Below are 18235 nucleotides of genomic sequence, written 5' to 3'. Positions count from 1 at the left end.
TTTTGCTTTGAACCCTTAGTAATCGTATTTGGTATTTTTTTTTTCAACCTCTCTATTCTTAGCTCACATCAGCATCTCATATGGGTTGGTCAACAGATGGGTGGTTGCCTTTGAAGAGCAGAATATTTGTATCAGAGGTGTCTGATGATACACCCTTGGCTATTGATAATTAGCAAGTGTCCTTCCTCCGAGAATTCGCGGGAACGATGATTAAGATTCTGTTTAGTGCCATACCATGTGAAGTTTAGCACTCTCTGTCTCCCTGATTATGATTCGCTTTGCCCCTATTTTTTTACTGTAGAGAAGAAAAGGGTGAATGATCCATCGCTTTGTCATGGTTTAGCCATTTTATATATTTTTTGGCGGGAAGCCATGTTCGTTTACATTACTCAATAATAACAGCTTACTTTTCGAGGGCAACCTACTCCAAAGCATGATTATACCGCTAAAAACAACAACTCTGAACCATGTTCGTCTTGGATTGAAACTGTTGAACATGTGGGAAGAAGCCGTATGGACTTCACTGAGATCTGCTCTTTTGAAATTGGTATCCTCTCCTGCGAGCGTACCGCTGTTTCTTCTGACTAGTCGTTATTTGACTTTGGAGAAGATTGAATATTTGTTTTCCTTCTGAATCTCATTGCAAAACTACCATCAGATCTAGACATCTAGTAGCTCTGTGGTACTTGCTAGAATACCGGCTGCAAGCTGCAGCATGACTGCATGATGCCGTCCATCACATGGACTACACATGATGCGTACAAGAGTACAAATGCGTACACGGCCGTCTGGGTGGAAGGATTGCAGTCGCCAAAACTACGATGGACCATGCCACTTCATCTATGGTTTTTCAACCGTGGTGGTTGAATGGTTTTACAAGCTATATATATCACACTAAGGCACTGTACAATATAAGATGCTTTGTGGAATAAATCAAGTTTTTCTTAAGCATCATCGCGTATCTCTATAGAAGAGGGTCTAATTAAGCATCTATTCTCTACAAATAAGTATCGATGTTTAAGAAAAAACCGATTTATTTTCTTTAAGGACCTTGCATCGCACAAGGTCTAACAAACTTGTTGAGACCCTTTTATTTACTTTGAAAGAGAAATGGCGCGGATGGTTTCCTCTACATTCTTTCTTCAAAAGAATAAGAGTCCAATTTGTTTTTATTTTAGAAAAGTAAGAATTAAATTTTGTTTCCATAGTCTTTGAACGCTGTTATTTTTTTTGCGGGTGATTTTTTGAACACTCTTATCTTTACCTAATTTTTAATTTTAATTTTAATAATAAATAAAGCAAATTAGGTTTCTGGTCGTCCGTCATCGGCCTTTTTGCAAAAAAGTCCCCCAGTTTCTGAGAAATTAATCCGCACTCCTACTTAAAGTATGCTACTGATGGATAACGTTTCGTTTTTTCTTTTTGCAGAAAACCCCCTGCCACCACCGCCACTAATCCAGTGCCTGCCTCCACCGCCGGGCACGCGCCGCCACTTGCCTACGACGTTCACGCCACAGAAGCCAACGAAGGGGATGCGTCGCGGCGGGCATCCGCGCCGCTCGAGCCTAGGAGCCAGCCGCAGCCGGCTCCCTTTACTCTATCCATCTCCCCTGCCCTCGGCTTCAACGGACCAATGCGGCGCTGCTGAATGAGGTGGAGTGCAGAGGGGAACGGCCAGAGGTTGGTCGCCGTCCAGCAGAGCAGCAGCACGCGCCTCGGATGGCAAGGACGACCGCCGTGGGTTGAGGACGTATTGCGGGCGCCGGCGGCTACCGCTCCCTGACGCACATGTCGCTGCGGGATGGCGACGGCGGCACGCCGGACCTGCCGCGGTTGGTGCCGTCGGTTGTGTGCGAGGAGTGGACGGCCGAGGTGATTGGCATGGAGCTGGTGCGGAGGAGTGGACGCCCAGGTGATTGGCGTGGAGCTGGTGCGGCCAGGCGTCGCGCCGAGGAGATGATGGACGCGCTACTGCAGGCACCTGCGAAGCAGAGGGTGGGAACAGAACAAAGAAAATAATCCCGCAAGTGAGGGAGCAAATGAATAAATAAATTCTCCAATTATAGGAGGTTACAATCAGCAGCATCTTATTCTTCCATGAGGAAATCCGAATACAAAATAATCAGCATGATTCCCATGAAACATCTTCAGTGAGGAAGAAAGCTGAGATGCAGATTGGATAATAAGGAACGAACGCGAAGGAGTCTCGGTCGCCGTCACGTATAGCCCGAGCAACATCTCAGTCACCGTCGTGTTGCACCGGATGCTTCCCCTCGCGGTACCCACACTTCCACCGGCAGGGGCCGGTTTGCCCGCGCGCAGTGCGGCCCAGTGCCGGTCGCATGGGAGGACGAGCGGCGGCGGCCTGTTAACTCGGAGGTGGCGGTGGCGCGACGATGTCCGGGTGGTGGCAGCAACGGCGAGGCTCCCTGCGCGTGCTCCCTGCATGGCCAATGGAAAAAGAAAGAAGTGAAAGGCATGGGAGGAAGAGAGGAAGAAGGAGAAAGGAGGATGTTGCAGGGAGATGCTAGAGCTCCGGTGGGAGGAAGGAAGAAGGCGCTCGAGGAGGCTCGGTGGTGGCCTCTATATCCGATCTGGATCGAGAGCCTGCGGAAGGGGAGAGAAAAGAGGAAGGGAATCAGGGCTGGGGAGAAGAAAAGACATGGGAAGAGACGAGGATGAGTCGCTGAGAAGATAAGGTTGGAATTGGAACAGCGGTGCGTGGGGCTAGGCAACACGCGTCGCCCCGCAAGAGACAGCTGCCAGAATCGTTGTCTTGCAATGGAATCCCGGAAGCACCACTCACGGTAGGATTAGATTAGCTTTGATAAATAACTATTTATTTATTAGACTAATAAAGTAAGAAGGGACATGCTCCTTTTCCAATCAAATCACTTAATTCTCGCCATGAGTGCACACTATTGCCAGGTTTGGTACTGCATTGATTTGCGTCCGTTTGAGTTTTATTTTCGACATACTCATACTAACTACATTTGACAGGACACGCACAATCTCTACCTCTCTACCTAATATCTTCTCTACCTAATAATAAAGCAAATAAGGTTTCTGTCATCCGTCCAAAAAAATACCCTTAAAGTTGCTATAATTATCAAGAAAACGATTCTTTTTTTATCAAAGTCATCGTCGCGCACAATCTTTTATAAAGATAATATCCCACATATGTCACGGACGCTATAGCAGCTCAGTGTTGAATCCTATCTGCTCCACCGCGCAGACCCGGGTTCGATTCCTAGGGTCGTCCTGTTTTCCTCCATCTTTCTCTCACGCACGTCCTCGGCCCGTGGGGCGTGATGCCCCTATTTTTTTTCTTTTCTTTTCTCATTTCTGTTTTTGTTTTTCCTTCTTTAAATTAATTCGAGATTTTCAAATTACAAAAGGTTGCAAGTTTTGAGAAATCATAGAATGTTTATGAATTCAAAAAATGTGCGAGAAATCATAATTTTTTTGCAGTTTTAATTCTTTTGGTGATTTACAAAACTGTTCGCAAATTATAAAAAAATCACAATTTTTCAAAATTTGTTCCCCCAATTATAAAAAAAGTTCATTGATACAAAAAAGGTTTGCTAACTCAAAAACTATTCATGAATTCAAAAACTATGCATGCATTTCAAAAAATGTTCGTCTGAACAAAACAAATGTTCATGAATTCGAAAACTACTCATGCATTTCAAAAAATGTTCGTCTGAACAAAACAAATGTTCATGCATTTAAAAAATGCCCAAAATTTTAAAACAAATGTTTGTCGATTAGAAAAAATGTTTGTCGATTCAAAAGTCTTTCATGTCTAGGATTTGGGTAGTTTTTGGAAAGTCCTTTTATGTCTAGGCGCTAGGAGTAGTTTGTGGTCCATGAAATTTGTTTTTAAAGTTTTAAACATTCTCTTGCGCGGCACAATGACAAGTGTGCCATGCAGTGGCAAGCTCATTGCCTTTGAATTTACAATGTCGAATGCATTGTGATCACATGGACATCGCGTACATCATCAACAAGGGTGGAAACATGGTGAGCCACCGTGTGAAAATAGAGGACGCTCATAATTTGGGGTATTGAGTCATACTTATTTGGCTTGCGTGCAACTTTTTTGTCTTCCGTTGCAACGCACGGGCATGTTTGCTATACCTACTAATAAAAGAAATAGGTATTCTTAGTCCAGTCATACTATTTTGCAGAAAAACTCCCTCACGTTTTTGTTAATCAACCCGCAGTCCACTTTTAAATCAGTTTTTTGTTTTTCAAGAAAACCCCATGATATTTCTGAAATCAACCCGCAGGCCAGGTCTAAGTCAAAATTTTGCTTTTGCAGGAAAACCCCTGGTATTTGGGTTAATCAACCCGCAGTACATATCAAATACTTCTAAAAAATATTCATATCCATATCTTTTAAATTCCAACTCTAAATTTAACATGCTATATATGAAATTTAATTAGAAGAATATGTAGAATCTGAATATGATGTTATTTTACCCCCTAGCCATTTTAAAAATGCTATTTATGGTGCTAAATCAATAGTGCATGATCCATCTTTTCATGTGACTATTATGATCCATCTTTTTTCATACTGGTGCCGATCCAAATTGAAAATGAATACCCAACAAAACCGGTATGGAAGACGAAAAACACTAAATGATGCACGTACGCCTCATCAAAATCTAAAAAAAAGCATGTTTATCATGCCGACAGAGACGTCTTAGAATTGACAACATTCAAACATGTTGTGATTGTTTGAATATTGAGGCCATCATCAACGAGAGTGAAAAGAGGATAAGTGGCAATACAGATGGGATGCCATTTGTTGAAAGAAAGGCCGTGAACCTATTAGAGTCCGGAGTCATGGCTATTGGGTTAGGGGATTGTGGTTTTTTTTCACCCGTTGCAACGCACGGGCCCTTTTGCTAGTTGTGTATCAAAGTATGTTACATCCACATCCACTGTCCCGTTGGCAGGACTGATTCTCTAAAGATATAATCCAGTTGTGAATTTTACGTTGTACTCCCTCCGTAAACAAGTATAAAAGTGTTTAGAATACTAAAGTAGTGATCTAAACGTTTTTATATTAGTTTACAGATGAAGTACTATCAAAGAAGTCGTTTCATTGTCGATGAAAACGCGGCCTCTTATAAGAATGACAAATGTATCTTACGCTGCGCCTATATCTGTATCGGCGTTTCCAGAGAAACAAGCAGTTTTCTGAGACTGTAGAATTGTCCCGACAAATGCTCTGCCTCGCCATTCACGACAAAATAAAAATAAAAATAAATGACAAGAATGCCCCTTCCGTTCTCGAGCTCGAGCACTCGCTGTTCCCTTCTTTCTTGCTCCTCTTCCCCTCCCCGGCGGTTGGCTTCCCCCGCTTCTCTCAAATCCCCACGCCACCACCATCCCACCTCCCTCCGGCGAACACGCCACCGCGCGCTCCCACCACCGAAGCACGCCACCTCGAACGAACTTCCCCCCTCAGTAGCCGTCGGCCGTCCTCCTCCGCTCTACTCGGCTGGCGTCGCGCCGAGATCCATCCGGGGTCAGACCGGTTCCCGCTGTCGGTAACGAGCCCCTACCTGCCTCTGTTCTTGTTCCTACTAGTAGTTTCCTTCCGGCACGTTGCCATGGGCAATCTGAAACTTCTGCTCTTCCCGGGACGGATGCTCCAATTCGTCCATTCTGTTGCGAATTTGGTTGCAGCGTGCTGCGAATGGGATTTAGTGGAGTGCTAGTAGCAGCTTGTGTTGCGAGGACCGATTCTGTATTGGCTGCCAGGCTTTACCAGGATTTCCTGCTTCCGAAAATGTTCACTGATATCTGGGATGAGATCTCTGTTCTTCATGGAATGGGCACCTAGGAGCTGTATGTATGTTTTTCTTAGAAAATGGTACTACGCATCTATGTATTTGAACTGTGTGTATGTATGCATGTTTCAATCTTGTGATCTTGGAGTCCTAGTAGCAGTTCATTTTCGAAATAATTTCGGGGGCACCAGCGTTGAAATAATTTCGGGGGCTCGGCTGAACGCCGGTGCCCCAAGCTAGGTCTGCCCCTGTTTGTGCTGCACGCCGAACAGGATTTAGTTGAGTGCTAGTAGTAGATTGTGATGTGAACACCTACTCTGTATTGGCTGTCAGTTTTGCGAGGAATTCGTGCTCTTGAAGACCATCACTATGTGCTTAGCACCTCAGATCTCTGTTCTTCATGAAATGGGAACTTAGGAACTGTATGTACGCTACGCGTTAATCGTGATCTGTATTGTGTAGTGCTAAGATAGAAGCCATTGGATGTGTCTTGGCCGCCCATGAGCTTGTTTTGCTACTACTCACAATTTTTTTAGTGACTGTGCTTCTTGTCCATGTCGATGTGCAGATGCGAGCTCTTCACTGTTTGAATCACTTATAACCAAACCCTCTTTTCATTTCTGTGCAGCTTACAGTGAACCCTGCATTCTCAATGTTCTCTCTGAGATAGCATGTCTGAACAACAGGACCAAGTTAGTAAAAGCTCCTGCTCAAGTATTAGCACCAGTACTCAGGGGAGTGAGGATGATGGGACCGTCGATGCACTTTTAACGGAAGCAAAGACCAATGGGCGCAGCCTTGGGAAGCGGCTGTCCCACTTAGATTCACTCCCGGTACTTATCTATCAGTTGTTGAATGTGTGTTTGTCATTATTTTTGCTACATTCTGAATGATTCCCTCAAATTTACCTTTTGAATCTGTTCTCCGTTGACTTGTTTGCCATGAAATGAAGCACGAGTGTGCGTACTATATATCCATGAAATGAAACTTCTGGGGGGCCGATGCCCCCCCCCCCCCCCCCTCCCCCAGATCATTCCCTAGCTCCGCCACTGTGTGGCATTCAGTAAAAAAAATTGGTAGCAGTGGTCAGTCTAGTATAGAACAATGTTATCCGCATTCATTATTATTATATGAAATCTAATTAGTATGCTCCAAGTTCCTTACCTTTCTAGTACTTGCCTTCATATTAAGTTACTGATGCCTTCCTTATTGGCAGCATACTCCTCGAGTTAATGGAAAAATCCCTGATTTTAGTAATGCAACCATAGACCATGAATCATTATTGGAAAGGTATAATGGTTGCATTTTGTTATTGCTTTCACCATCTCTCTGTTATGTTAGGTTTGTTTACCAACTTCTTTTTGGCAGATTGGGCACTTATGGCTTAGCTGAATATCAGATAGAAGGGGATGGGAATTGCCAGGTTAGTTCGTGACATGTTTCACAGAATAAGTATGTTGTTCTTATAAAGCCAAATATTAAGAAAATATTTCTGCTACATACCTTGAATCAATCCTACATTTAGGTATTGTTAATTTTCCATATCTTGTTCCCACAAAAAATGTTATTTTAGCTCATCTTCCATGTGGAGATTTTACCGTGTCTTCAACCTTTCCCCTTTTTTCTTACTTGTTTTCTCTACAGTTTCGAGCTCTGGCAGATCAGATATTCCGCAATCCTGATTACCACAGACATGTGAGGAAGGCAGTAGTGAAGCAGGTAAATCATCCCCCCTCTCTTTATCTGATGTATACTCTTGCCTTAGCAGAATGTGTTTATTACGTGAATTCGGAGGCTGCAATCTCAGTTACATCTATCACTATCTATTTTCATGATAACCGGTTATGCTGTACTAACATCTCTGTGTTTTAGCTAAAGGAATTCAGGAAACACTATGAAGGCTATGTACCATTGGACTACAAGGTTTACTTGAAGAAAATGAAAAGGTTCTATACTTCCAGACTTCCAGTACATAGCTGATTTGAGATGCTGCCATGCTTTAAGTTCAGTTTGTTAGTCATCTCCTTACACATAGCTATATTATTTATGATATTGTAGATCTGGGGAATGGGGAGATCATGTGACCTTACAAGCGGCTGCAGACCGGGTAACATAACACTTTCAAGATGGCTGTTTATTTTGTACTCCCTCCGTCCGAAAATACTTGTCATCAAAATGGATAAAAGAAGATGTATCTAGAACTAAAATACATCTAGATACATCCCCTTTAATCCATTTTGATGACAACTATTTCCGGACGGAGGGAGTAGTATGAGTAAAAACCTTTGGACTACATCTCGTTTTTGCATTATTTCTTGCAGCATTTAGTACCTCTAGATTGAGCTAGATATTTTCATGTTTGTAACCTTTGAAAAATATGAATCTATTAATATATTATTTATTTATTTCTGTAGCTATAAGCCTATACTTCTTTGCTCATTGCGCTAAAATTGTTTCTATGGCTGAGTTTGGTACACTACGAAATGTGATTTTCATCCTATGATGTTCATGCATCTGAATTGGCAAGCAACATCATTTTTTTCTTCATATTTAGTTACTTTGTTTTTCTCCTGATGACCACACATCACCGGTTCATGTTTCTTATGCTTCATTTTGGAGTTACATGCTCTGTTAGTTCAGATGGCACTTCGATATTCTTCCAAATAATATGCTCCGCTTTATGTGAATATGGCAGAAATCCAAGCTACCAGTACCCAATTGTTTCAATATTAGGAGGCGTCATGTATCAGTTATAATTGTCTGATACCTTTTGATTTGTTAAATCAGTTTGGTGCCAAAATCTGCCTGCTGACGTCGTTTAGAGACACATGCCTGATCGAGATAGTCCCCAGGGATGCCGCTCCTACAAGAGGTTAGAGTTGAGATTGTGCTTTTCCCAAAGCTGATTTATTCTGTGCCATGTCAAACTTGTGTCCCATTTATTTTGAACCACTTTGTTGTTTTTTGTGTCAATCATTCATTCTAAAAATATTGCCTGCTGCTAGTAGCAGCTAAATACTACTCCCTCTGTTCCAAAATAGATGACTCAACTTTGTACTAACTTTATACAAAGTTGAGTCATCTATTTTGGAACAGAGGGAGTAGGTGCTCATCGTTCCCTGTCACCTTCTGCAGAGCTTTGGCTAAGTTTCTGGTGCGAAGTACACTATAATTCCTTGTATGCCAATGAAGGTGAGCACTATTTTGCTCGATCGATGATACCTGCCAGCTATAGCATAATTTTGTGCTTACATTTAGAAATTCTGAACGGAGTCCGTATCTTGGCTCGTGTGACCTTGTAGTCCTCTTATAATCCGCTCTTTGCAGATCTTCCGACACGCAAGACCAAAAAGAAGCACTGGCTGTTCTAGGTAGGGTTCGCTGGTCGTTGGATTCACCACTCCCCCCCTCATTCTTGTGCACTCGGTCCAGCGGCATCTGCATGTAACCTTATTTCATACTGCTGATGTTGTAAGCTGTAACCTGAAACGGACTCATTCTAATCTTTTATGTAAAGTGGAATGGTGAAAATTCTTTATTTCGGGGAAGATGAGACAGAAATAGCAGCTGTACAGTTTGTCTTGGTTAATCAGTAGGAGCGTATTTCATGAGAAGTTGTCCATTCTTAGATCTCTTATTTCATGAGCGTATTTCATGAGATGCTTGCGGAGAGAGAGAAAAAAACGCGGGTGCTCCTGAGAGGATGTGGTGAAAAGAAAAGAAAAAACCTCTTCTGAAATTCGAAGGCCCTGAAAAATTTAGTCATGCATGCTCTTAGTCAGTTTGTGCTTCACATGGCAGTTTTTGTGTCGTAGAACACCTGAGTTCTGTAAAACAAACTATTTTCAGAATGCCTGGACCTGGAGTCTTGGAAAAGTTAGGCGTGTGAATTCTTAGTCATTTTTTTAGGCTTCGCATGGAACTTTGTTTTTTTGGGCATCTTATGTAGAAGAGGGAGAGCGATGCTGCTGGTGTATGAGCACAACGTGCTAGCACACACTACCGATCAAGCATAGCTATGCCGCATGGCTGACTTGAAAGTCTGAAGAAAGGGAAAACTGAAGAATCTTTTAGGTCGTCGTAGCTCGCGCAGCTGACTTACTAAAAAGAAGCAATACTATAACTATGGAACCTTTCTGGTTGGCATAAGAATATGCGGAGTATAGCACGTAGAGTCTTTTACTAGATTGTTGTAAGGGAGGAAAAGTGTACGGGATATACGTAGTAGGCTAAGACAGCTGTGATAGATTCCTCATCAAAAAAAGCAAAAAAAAGCACGTATGGTAGTATTAGCAAGTGACAGTCTTGAGTGTGCATGGCATATTATTAATTATTATTATGAAAATTCGTCGAAACAAATGTGATGATAAATAGTGTACCCAATCAAGAAGGGTTGTGTACCCAACCAAAGAGGTGCAGAGACAGGAAGCGAAGGGAATATGAAGCATGCCAGAGTGAATATCATCATCTAAACTCTGTCCCGTAGTTATGCTGTACAGACGGTTTACAAATCTCGCGACCAAATCTTTGAAGCATTTCAGTGAGAGAAGAGGATACAAAGACAAAACTCTGTTTGGACAAGCAGTTGAGCCTCAACATTCGAACCCAACACGCTCTTTTCAAATTGGTTGCGCGGCATTCTCTGGCCTTGCGAGATCAACAAAATACCAACAGAAGTCTATTTGAAACATAGTAATAATTCAGAGTTATCTATTTGAAACATCAGCAGCTGTTTCTGTTTTTAGAAACGATACGCGTGCGTCGACCCAAACAGCATCCCAGTGGCAATCCGTCCTTCTTTCCGTTCAAGAACCTTCAGAGGGAAGAAACAACAAATTGATGATTATCAGCAAAGACTAGTCAAGCCAAACAGTGCCTATAAATGACTGTCACAGACACAGGGAACAGTTTACATACCTTGTATAGCCTTTTTGCCTGCCTCTCAGGCTGCGACCTCCGAAGGTCAATAACATCAGGTGTTTCGGCACCAGCTGGAGTACTGTTACACACAGCAAGAGAGGAAAAGTAAATACCAAGTGTCATGCACTATTTAATTGATGGAAAAAAAACTGGTAACTGCCAATTAAAATAACTTGACAGCAAAAAGAACAGAAGTATAGAAAAATACCTTGAGATGGTGTCAACAGATCGAATGCCTTCTTCTATTTCCTCGTCCTCCATTGGTTCCTGCTCCACCTCCTCCTCTTCTTCCTCTTCCTCCAATTCTCCCCAGTGCTTGCTGCGATCGAGAGGTTCTTCCTAGATAACCGAAGTAAGTAAATGTTAGTTCTGCTCACGACAAACCATAATACAACTAACTTAATTTACATGGTAATTAGGTTCGTCCTTCTGCAGAAACCCAGAAACATTTCCATATAGTGGGTACCCATGCTGTTGGCAAGAAACTAGGGAATGATTAGATGGTCTAATAAACATATTTTAATAGATAAGATACCTCGCCAACAGGAGGCTTTCCCCACTCCCCTGGTGCATCACCAAAACTGTCTCCAGGAGATACTGGGGCATTTAAACCTGGGATCTTCAGACAAGGATAAGAGGGTGGAGGACCATACAGCTGAAAATAAATAAACGAATTGGCGTCAAAGTTGGCTAATGATGAAGGCATTGCTAGTAATAAACCAGGAAAACAATAGATTGAATACATACCTGCATGCTTTTAAGCCATGGGGGCGGGGCACCATCAGGCATACCAAGAGCTTCTTTAAGGTTCCTGGACAGCATACCTGGTTTCATTTCCCTAAGCTTCACCTGTTGAATGTGCACATGTTAGAGCTTGGCATCAGAACCATATATGGACACATGGATGTTGTCTGCCTTGTTGCTGTGTAAATTTTCAAGAGTGCGTACCTCAAACTCTTTCCCTTCATAATATAGATCACCATGACTAGTCAAATTGGGTTTTGTTTGATATTTGAAGAATGCGTCATGCAAAACCTGTGGGAACAAAACAATGCCAACACATTAGTCTTGGTACAACTGATACCAGGAGAATACTGAACCCCCAAAAAGGACAGATCTATATATTAAAGTTACATCAAATATATTATCGCAGAAAAAGAAGTTATAACAAATAAACACCAACACTAGCATTGTTACTTGTGTAAGTTGCCTAAACATTAGATTGGCACTTAGACAGTTACTCTGATGGATCTATGAGGACTTAGATTTTCGTAAAAAGAGGGGCTAATACACCAACACAGCAACGAATGCACGTCCATATATACAAGAAAACTATAGAAGGCATTCAAAAGTAGCAATATATGTCTTCATGGTTTTATGGAAGAAAACAGAGGGAACAAAACCCACAAATTGCTTCATAATTTGCAGCTTTGACAACATGACTAAAGTACTATGATATGCAGGTGGAGATATTAACCTGATAATCCATATCCATCTTGCCCATTTTGGGCTGAGTACGGTCGTGCTGTTTCTGTTTCAACATCTTGCTGTTCTCCTTCTTAATGTATGCCTGCATAAACATTTAGAAATCAATTAGTCTTTCTGTGTGCAGGCAAGTTCTGAGTATCAGCTTGCTCAGGTCGTTTTGGTAACAGAGGGAACAAAATCCACAAAGTTACCTGTCTCATTTTTTCAATTCCAGTTGCAGCAATGAAGTCAGGAAGCTGGAAAGGTCGTTTTGCAATACCTCGCTTCCCCTGGAACAACACATAATGTGTGAGTCTAAAATCTGAACAGAGTAATAGGTGAATATGGCAATGTCAGATGCTATCTTGAGTTCAGAATTTTGTAGTCTTCAAGAAAAAGATAACAGTTTAAGAAGTATGATCACATAATATCAAATATCAAAATCCATGGACTCTAGAATCTAGATGGACCTTATCTGTTCAGCAGAAGAAGCATCAAATGCATGCACATAAGATTCAACTATCCTATATACACTACAGAAACCATTCAAGCGGAACAACACCATTTCCAGCCTCCTCGATTGTTACAGCAGTCCCTGCAAGAATTACACATCTGTATAAGAAAGGTGAAACATTTTGGACACTTGGGCATGTTTTGGTTTGTTGCCCAAATAGCCAGACCAAACTTTTGGTAATGCATAATCAAGACGTCTCCCAAATGTCAGTAATGTTAAGATAATTAAATTTCCAGCAATGACCGATGGGATTAACATTTTAGAAGATATTAATGTCTGAAGCCTGTTACTCAAAGAAATAAAGTATTAAATTAAGCTAACTATCTCTAGCCACGTCAGCAAAAAGGGCACCAGCAGCAGGCGTGCCAATGGTTGAGTTTTGCCACTATGCACCAACAAAAGCTTTGGTACAGCCAAATTTTGCAGGGCACGCTAAATTTTGGAATCAGGCCAAGTGAAACAAATCTTAGGGGGGGGCACTACAAGCGTTTGGTAGAACAAAACTGCGCAACCAAGCCTACAACAATGCCCCCAAAACCCGCACTCTAGATGACTTGGAAGAATGCAACCATGTTCTGCATACCAATTATAGGATTCAAATCTCAGAAACATGGTTATCATACTAAAAAATAGATGGTTCAAAACTCACAAACCTGCAAGAACTTCCGTTTCTGGGACCAGTGTCTTGGAACAGGCACAGTATTCCTGTAGGACTTGAGATATACGAGCAATTTGGGATCAACGGCAGTAGCATCCCAGACCTAGCAAGGGAAACAACCAAGAACGCACATGTTAGATGAAAAGCGCCTTCATGTAACCATACCATAGATAATGTTGACATAGACGGCGCAATAGCATAACAGTTCAACAATTTCAGGCATTGCATCGTGGAGAGTGATTGAAGAAAGAAATCACCTCAACAACATCAGGCTTGTTGCATATCTGCTTCAACTCTGCAATCTTCATCCTCTGCAGCTGCTTCTTTTTTGGGGCATCCTGCTCATGATAATCAACATCGGACCCCTTCTTCTTTGCGGCATCATTAGATGCTTCCTTCTCGTTCCCCTCGCCCTGCCAGCAACAAAACAACCCGTGAGTTTCAGTCCCAATTCCAGTTAAGCCAGAGAACCGATTTGATGTTAGCAGACACCAGCAAACCCTCGCGCTCAAACAACCAAATGAAACCCTACCATAAACCCCACAATTGGTTTCCAGAAAAGGACATGGTAGGAAGGGAGGAAGGGAGGAACCGGATACCTTGGCGGCGGCGGCGGCCGTGAAGCTGAATTTCTCGAAGATGGCCGTGAAGACGCCGAGGAGGGGTTCGTCGACGTCGAGGTCGGCCTTCTCCGGCACGTACTCCACCTCCACCTGCAAGCGCGCGTCAGATACTAACCCTGGCTCTAGGCGCATTGGACAGTTATAAAGTCGACGGCGGGAACTCACCTGGAGGTGGGGGTCGGGACCGGCGTTCTCCCTGGTGCCCTCGCTAACAGCCGCATTGGCGCCCGCGGCCCTGTTCTTCTTGAGCCTGCGGAAGCGGGGGCGGGGGCGGCGCTCCGTGTCCCGCGGTTTCGAGATGGCAGCATCCACGACGGCGGCGGCGGTAGCCATGATCGGCGAGAGAGGCGGGCCTTGTTGCAGTTGTGGTCGGGTTGAAGATCTCGTGTGGTTTCGTTTGTTGGGCCCAAGTGAACTGCTTGGTCGGTAAGTCCTCCGACTTGGGCTCGGCCACGTCTATACTACAGCTGTCCGGTTTGTTTTCGAATTTTCTACTTTTCTACGTACTTTATAAACCGACTAAAGCCCTGTTCGGAGGACCTCCGCTCCCCGACTCCACTCCCGGAGCGGGGGGAGTTACTGTTGAAAATCATGGAGCTGCGGTTTCCTGGCTCTGCAACTCCGGAGATTTTGCGGAGCTAGCGGAATTCCGAACAGGCTCTAAGTTGTAAGTACATCATGCAATTTAGGGCCCGTTTTGGTCGAATAATTTTGCCATAGTTTGTCACACAATTTTTTTCCCACACTTGTATAACCTTTGGCTTGTTCTATCTACTACCACTATAAAAGAAAAAGAGGACGGAGAATCAGATCATTCTATCCATCAAAACCTGCAATCTGATGGTCTACATCCCTCCAGCATACTAAACGCGTTTTACGCTTTAATTACCCACCATGCCATCTACTACTACTATAAAAGGAAGAGAGGGGCAGATCCAAACAATCAGGCGCGTCCATCGACAAGATCTAATGGCCCAAAAGTCTTTCGTGTTTAACACAACAAGCCACTAAACAAGCCATCGACCCAAAAAAACTAAACAGGCCACTAATCCTCAGTACCTCACGTATCATCCAACTGCACGCACGACTCCGCTGAGAAACGCACCACACGTTCTGTCCCCGACGCGAGCGCAGGGCCGCCGTCCCGTCTGCCACTCCGAACCTCCGCGGATCGCCGTAGGCATCCCTGCCCGCCACTCCTCCTCTGCTGCAGACGCCAGCGCACGGCCGCCGCCCTGCCAGCCGCTCCTCCTCCGCGGATCGCCCTTCTGCTCTGCTGCCCAACGGATGCATCGCTGATCGCCATCGCCATCACCGCTCGCCGCTCCTCCTCTGCTTCCCCACGGGCTCGCCGCTGTCCGCTCTCCTCTTGGTCGGCTGCTACCCCACGGACTCGAGTGCGGTTCGCCAACGCCGCCACGTTCAGGCCCTCGCCAGCGGCAAACTTTGATCAGGTTTTTTTCACATTAACATCAAGCCACCAGTTGGGTGTACGGTGTACCTCGTACTCTATATAGCAATCAAAGGGATCTGGTTTCATGGAACACCATGGATAGGCCAACAGAATAATTAGAAGAAACCCATGTGATTTTCCTTTTGGTAAACCACTACGACGTGCTTCATATTCAGTTTTCTGCTTGCATGCTTGAAGTGTATACAGATTGCATGTTTCTGTTCTGGATTTATCCGAACCATTTGATTCCAAATTATATGTAGTCAGGAGGAGATTTCTACAGGGTCTATAGGGCGAAGCAAAAAAAAAACTCTCAGATATCTCTTTTGATTGATGTGAAATTCATGTCTTTACAGGAATTGACAATTTTGGAAGGTGAGAATAGATGCAATGCAGAGAAACAAAAGCACTCATACATCTCTTTTAAATATTGGGTCTGTACTTTGCCACTCATCATATTATAATACTACTATATATAGAAAGGGTGGAGCTGATAAGTGAGGTAGTACCCAACTGAAGTATCGTTTTGTTTTTCAATTTCTTTTTCGTACCTAGGACTTCCTTGTACTGATATATGCATATAGCCTTATATGAGCCTCCAATTCAGCTTGCAGTTGCTCAACTATGATGTATTGTGCTTCCATATGCTTGTTTAATAATCAGTTGTGGGAAAATAGCCACAAAACTAACAGTTGGTCAAACAAACATCAAAAGCTGGTTTGATAAGCTGAATTATCATAATCCAACGCAATGCCAAACAGAGCCTATTAAACTGCAAGAAAAGTACTACATAAAAGCTTGTGAACTTCTAAGGATCCAGTTTTGATCCCTGTGCATTTCTCGCAACATTTAAGAATCCAGTCTAGATCCCTGTGTATTATGAATTTATTAGAGGTGTACCATCATTATGTGCTTGACCTGATTTAAGAAGTTCGCCATTTTGTTTTTTTAATCCCATTGTTTTTTAAATGTGACACTGATGAAGAATCATCATCCACCTCCATCCCCGGTAGGATCAGGGGAATGTTGCCCATTTAAAGACCTCAAGAATATGCCTATTCATGTGAATGCAAATCAAGCGGGCAAAGAACTGCGAGAAAAAAACCCAAAGAGTGGTCAAAATGGGTGGTCGCGAATGTCCAATGACAAGAGAGCAGAATACATCCAGAAGCGACGGGCGGTCCGCACAGAAAAGAAGGCTGCATCTCTGATTAGCATTGACCATGAGCAAGTACGTCAAACACATGGTTCGTTCATTAACTTTGCAGAGTATTGTATTGAGAGATTGTGCTGTCGTAAGTAATGTGTTATGTTTCCTATTGTTGCAGGTGTAATATGTACCACTGCAGCCTCGACTGATATGAACCATCGCCCAGAAGATGCAGGCGTTGGGTGCAACAAATGAAGTGGTCAAGGGTGGTATGCAAGTCTATCCGACGAGAAGAAAGCAGAGCACTGCAAGAAGCTCCGGATCTTCAGACTAGCAAAGAAAGCTGCAGCCACCAACGTCCAAGTATCACGTGGACGTTTCGACAAATAATTTCTAACACTATGAAGTGCATATGATGCAATGTAGCACTGTAGGTATTGGTCAACTTGAATCAACACAATCTTCCGTCAAGATGCTAAACACACCATGCAGTGGGTCATCTATGATTGAAGGGGCCCAGGGACAAGAAAGCTTTCTGCCTAGAAGTAACTCAGTTCGATAAGTTCAACTGAAAGGTATGCTGGCGAATCATTACGGACTGACTCATTTCGAGTTTACAGACAAAGTATTCTAACCATTTATCGGTGTCAGAGGCATCTTCTGGGAAGAAACGGCGGCGTTTGAGAGAACAATATGTTTGGATGATGGCAGAAGATAAAGAAGGTATGTTGAGTAGGAAACGTTTGGACCATTTAGTACAGCAGCTATACATTTATGATACAGATGAAGCCTTGGAACATAGAGTGAAACGCTCTCTGGATCTTGATATCAATCTCGTACGGGTGATCTTACATATATTGGAGAAAATTATCTGATTCCTATACACATTCAGACTTGTGTATTGACAATGCTTGCTTGTTAGATAAGAGGTGACACTCCTGTTATACAAGAAGAAAGAACTACTGACCTTGCCAATCAGATATTCAGAGTTTTGTAGATGTTGCTGCAGTTACAGAAAGTACTTAATGTCAGTGGTTGCACTGAAGTTGATTCTCTGCTGCTCTGTGTCATCTGCATAGATTTGTTACCTTTTTGAGTGAACTATGAATCTATGATGCACAACTGTTCAATCCAACTCATCTTCTACATTTGCTAGGCCTCATTCTGTAGGATAGCACATTGAAAATGACATGCTTGTCTATACTAACCAGTAACCGTTTGAAAACAAACAGTACCTGAAATAAGAAGTTTGAGTGACTATGTATCCATGTGAGATTATTTATTTATTTCCTCAAAGATATATTCTTGAAAAGGTACAATTCCTGCCTGTTGTCTTATGTCCCCTTCCTCAATTAATGCCACCATATCTTGTAGTATCAGTAGCAGGCTTTATTATTGTAAATCTGTGATGCAAACTCCTGTCCTGATGGACTCACTGTCAATGAACTCTATACCTGTACATTATTATACAGATTCTAGAGTATCAGTTTTGTACTGTATATCTTATTGTTTATGGAAAAGGCTGCTGATACAGGTACTCTTTGGCCACTGGAGAAGCCTGTGCTCTGTAATGTGTTGGTGAATTACACACCGGCACATCTCCGGGAAGATGCTGATGCAGGCGAGCCACCATATAAAAATCAGGG

At 43.0% G+C, this 18235-nt stretch overlaps 2 protein-coding genes across 4 annotated transcripts; one reads left to right on the top strand and one right to left on the bottom strand.

Annotated features, from left to right (window-relative positions):
• Window positions 1-5298: 5298 nt before the first annotated feature.
• On the top strand, window positions 5299-9393 carry LOC123132437 (OVARIAN TUMOR DOMAIN-containing deubiquitinating enzyme 11). Of its 3 annotated transcripts, none has more exons than XM_044552227.1 (10): window positions 5299-5557; window positions 6433-6637; window positions 7021-7094; window positions 7173-7227; window positions 7449-7523; window positions 7677-7750; window positions 7863-7911; window positions 8592-8676; window positions 8940-8996; window positions 9132-9393. In XM_044552227.1, the coding sequence occupies exons 2-10, from the start codon at window positions 6476-6478 to the stop codon at window positions 9173-9175; spliced, it is 675 nt and encodes a 224-aa protein (XP_044408162.1). In that variant the 5' UTR covers window positions 5299-5557; window positions 6433-6475; the 3' UTR covers window positions 9176-9393. The 3 variants fall into 3 exon arrangements, 2 of the variants coding, with proteins under 2 accessions (XP_044408162.1, XP_044408161.1); XM_044552226.1 differs by having other exon boundaries at window positions 5299-5561; XR_006464700.1 differs by lacking the exon at window positions 9132-9393 and having other exon boundaries at window positions 5299-5561; window positions 8500-8676.
• Window positions 9394-10287: 894 nt separating this feature from the next.
• On the bottom strand, window positions 10288-14367 carry LOC123130445 (splicing factor 3B subunit 2). The gene is made up of 12 exons (XM_044550339.1): window positions 14152-14367; window positions 13963-14076; window positions 13621-13776; window positions 13359-13466; window positions 12404-12481; window positions 12202-12294; window positions 11673-11759; window positions 11472-11573; window positions 11260-11379; window positions 10933-11063; window positions 10722-10803; window positions 10288-10617 (listed from the first exon to the last, which is right to left on the bottom strand). Exons 1-12 carry the CDS (start codon window positions 14317-14319, stop codon window positions 10546-10548), a joined length of 1311 nt encoding a protein of 436 aa, XP_044406274.1. The 5' UTR covers window positions 14320-14367; the 3' UTR covers window positions 10288-10545.
• Between the last annotated feature and the right edge of the window lie 3868 nt (window positions 14368-18235).

Source organism: Triticum aestivum, chromosome 6A (assembly GCF_018294505.1).
Source record: "Triticum aestivum cultivar Chinese Spring chromosome 6A, IWGSC CS RefSeq v2.1, whole genome shotgun sequence".
In the NCBI taxonomy this organism is placed as follows: domain Eukaryota; kingdom Viridiplantae; phylum Streptophyta; class Magnoliopsida; order Poales; family Poaceae; genus Triticum; species Triticum aestivum.
The sequence above is the reverse complement of the archived record's forward strand: the minus strand, read 5'-3'. Positions and strand labels throughout refer to the sequence as shown.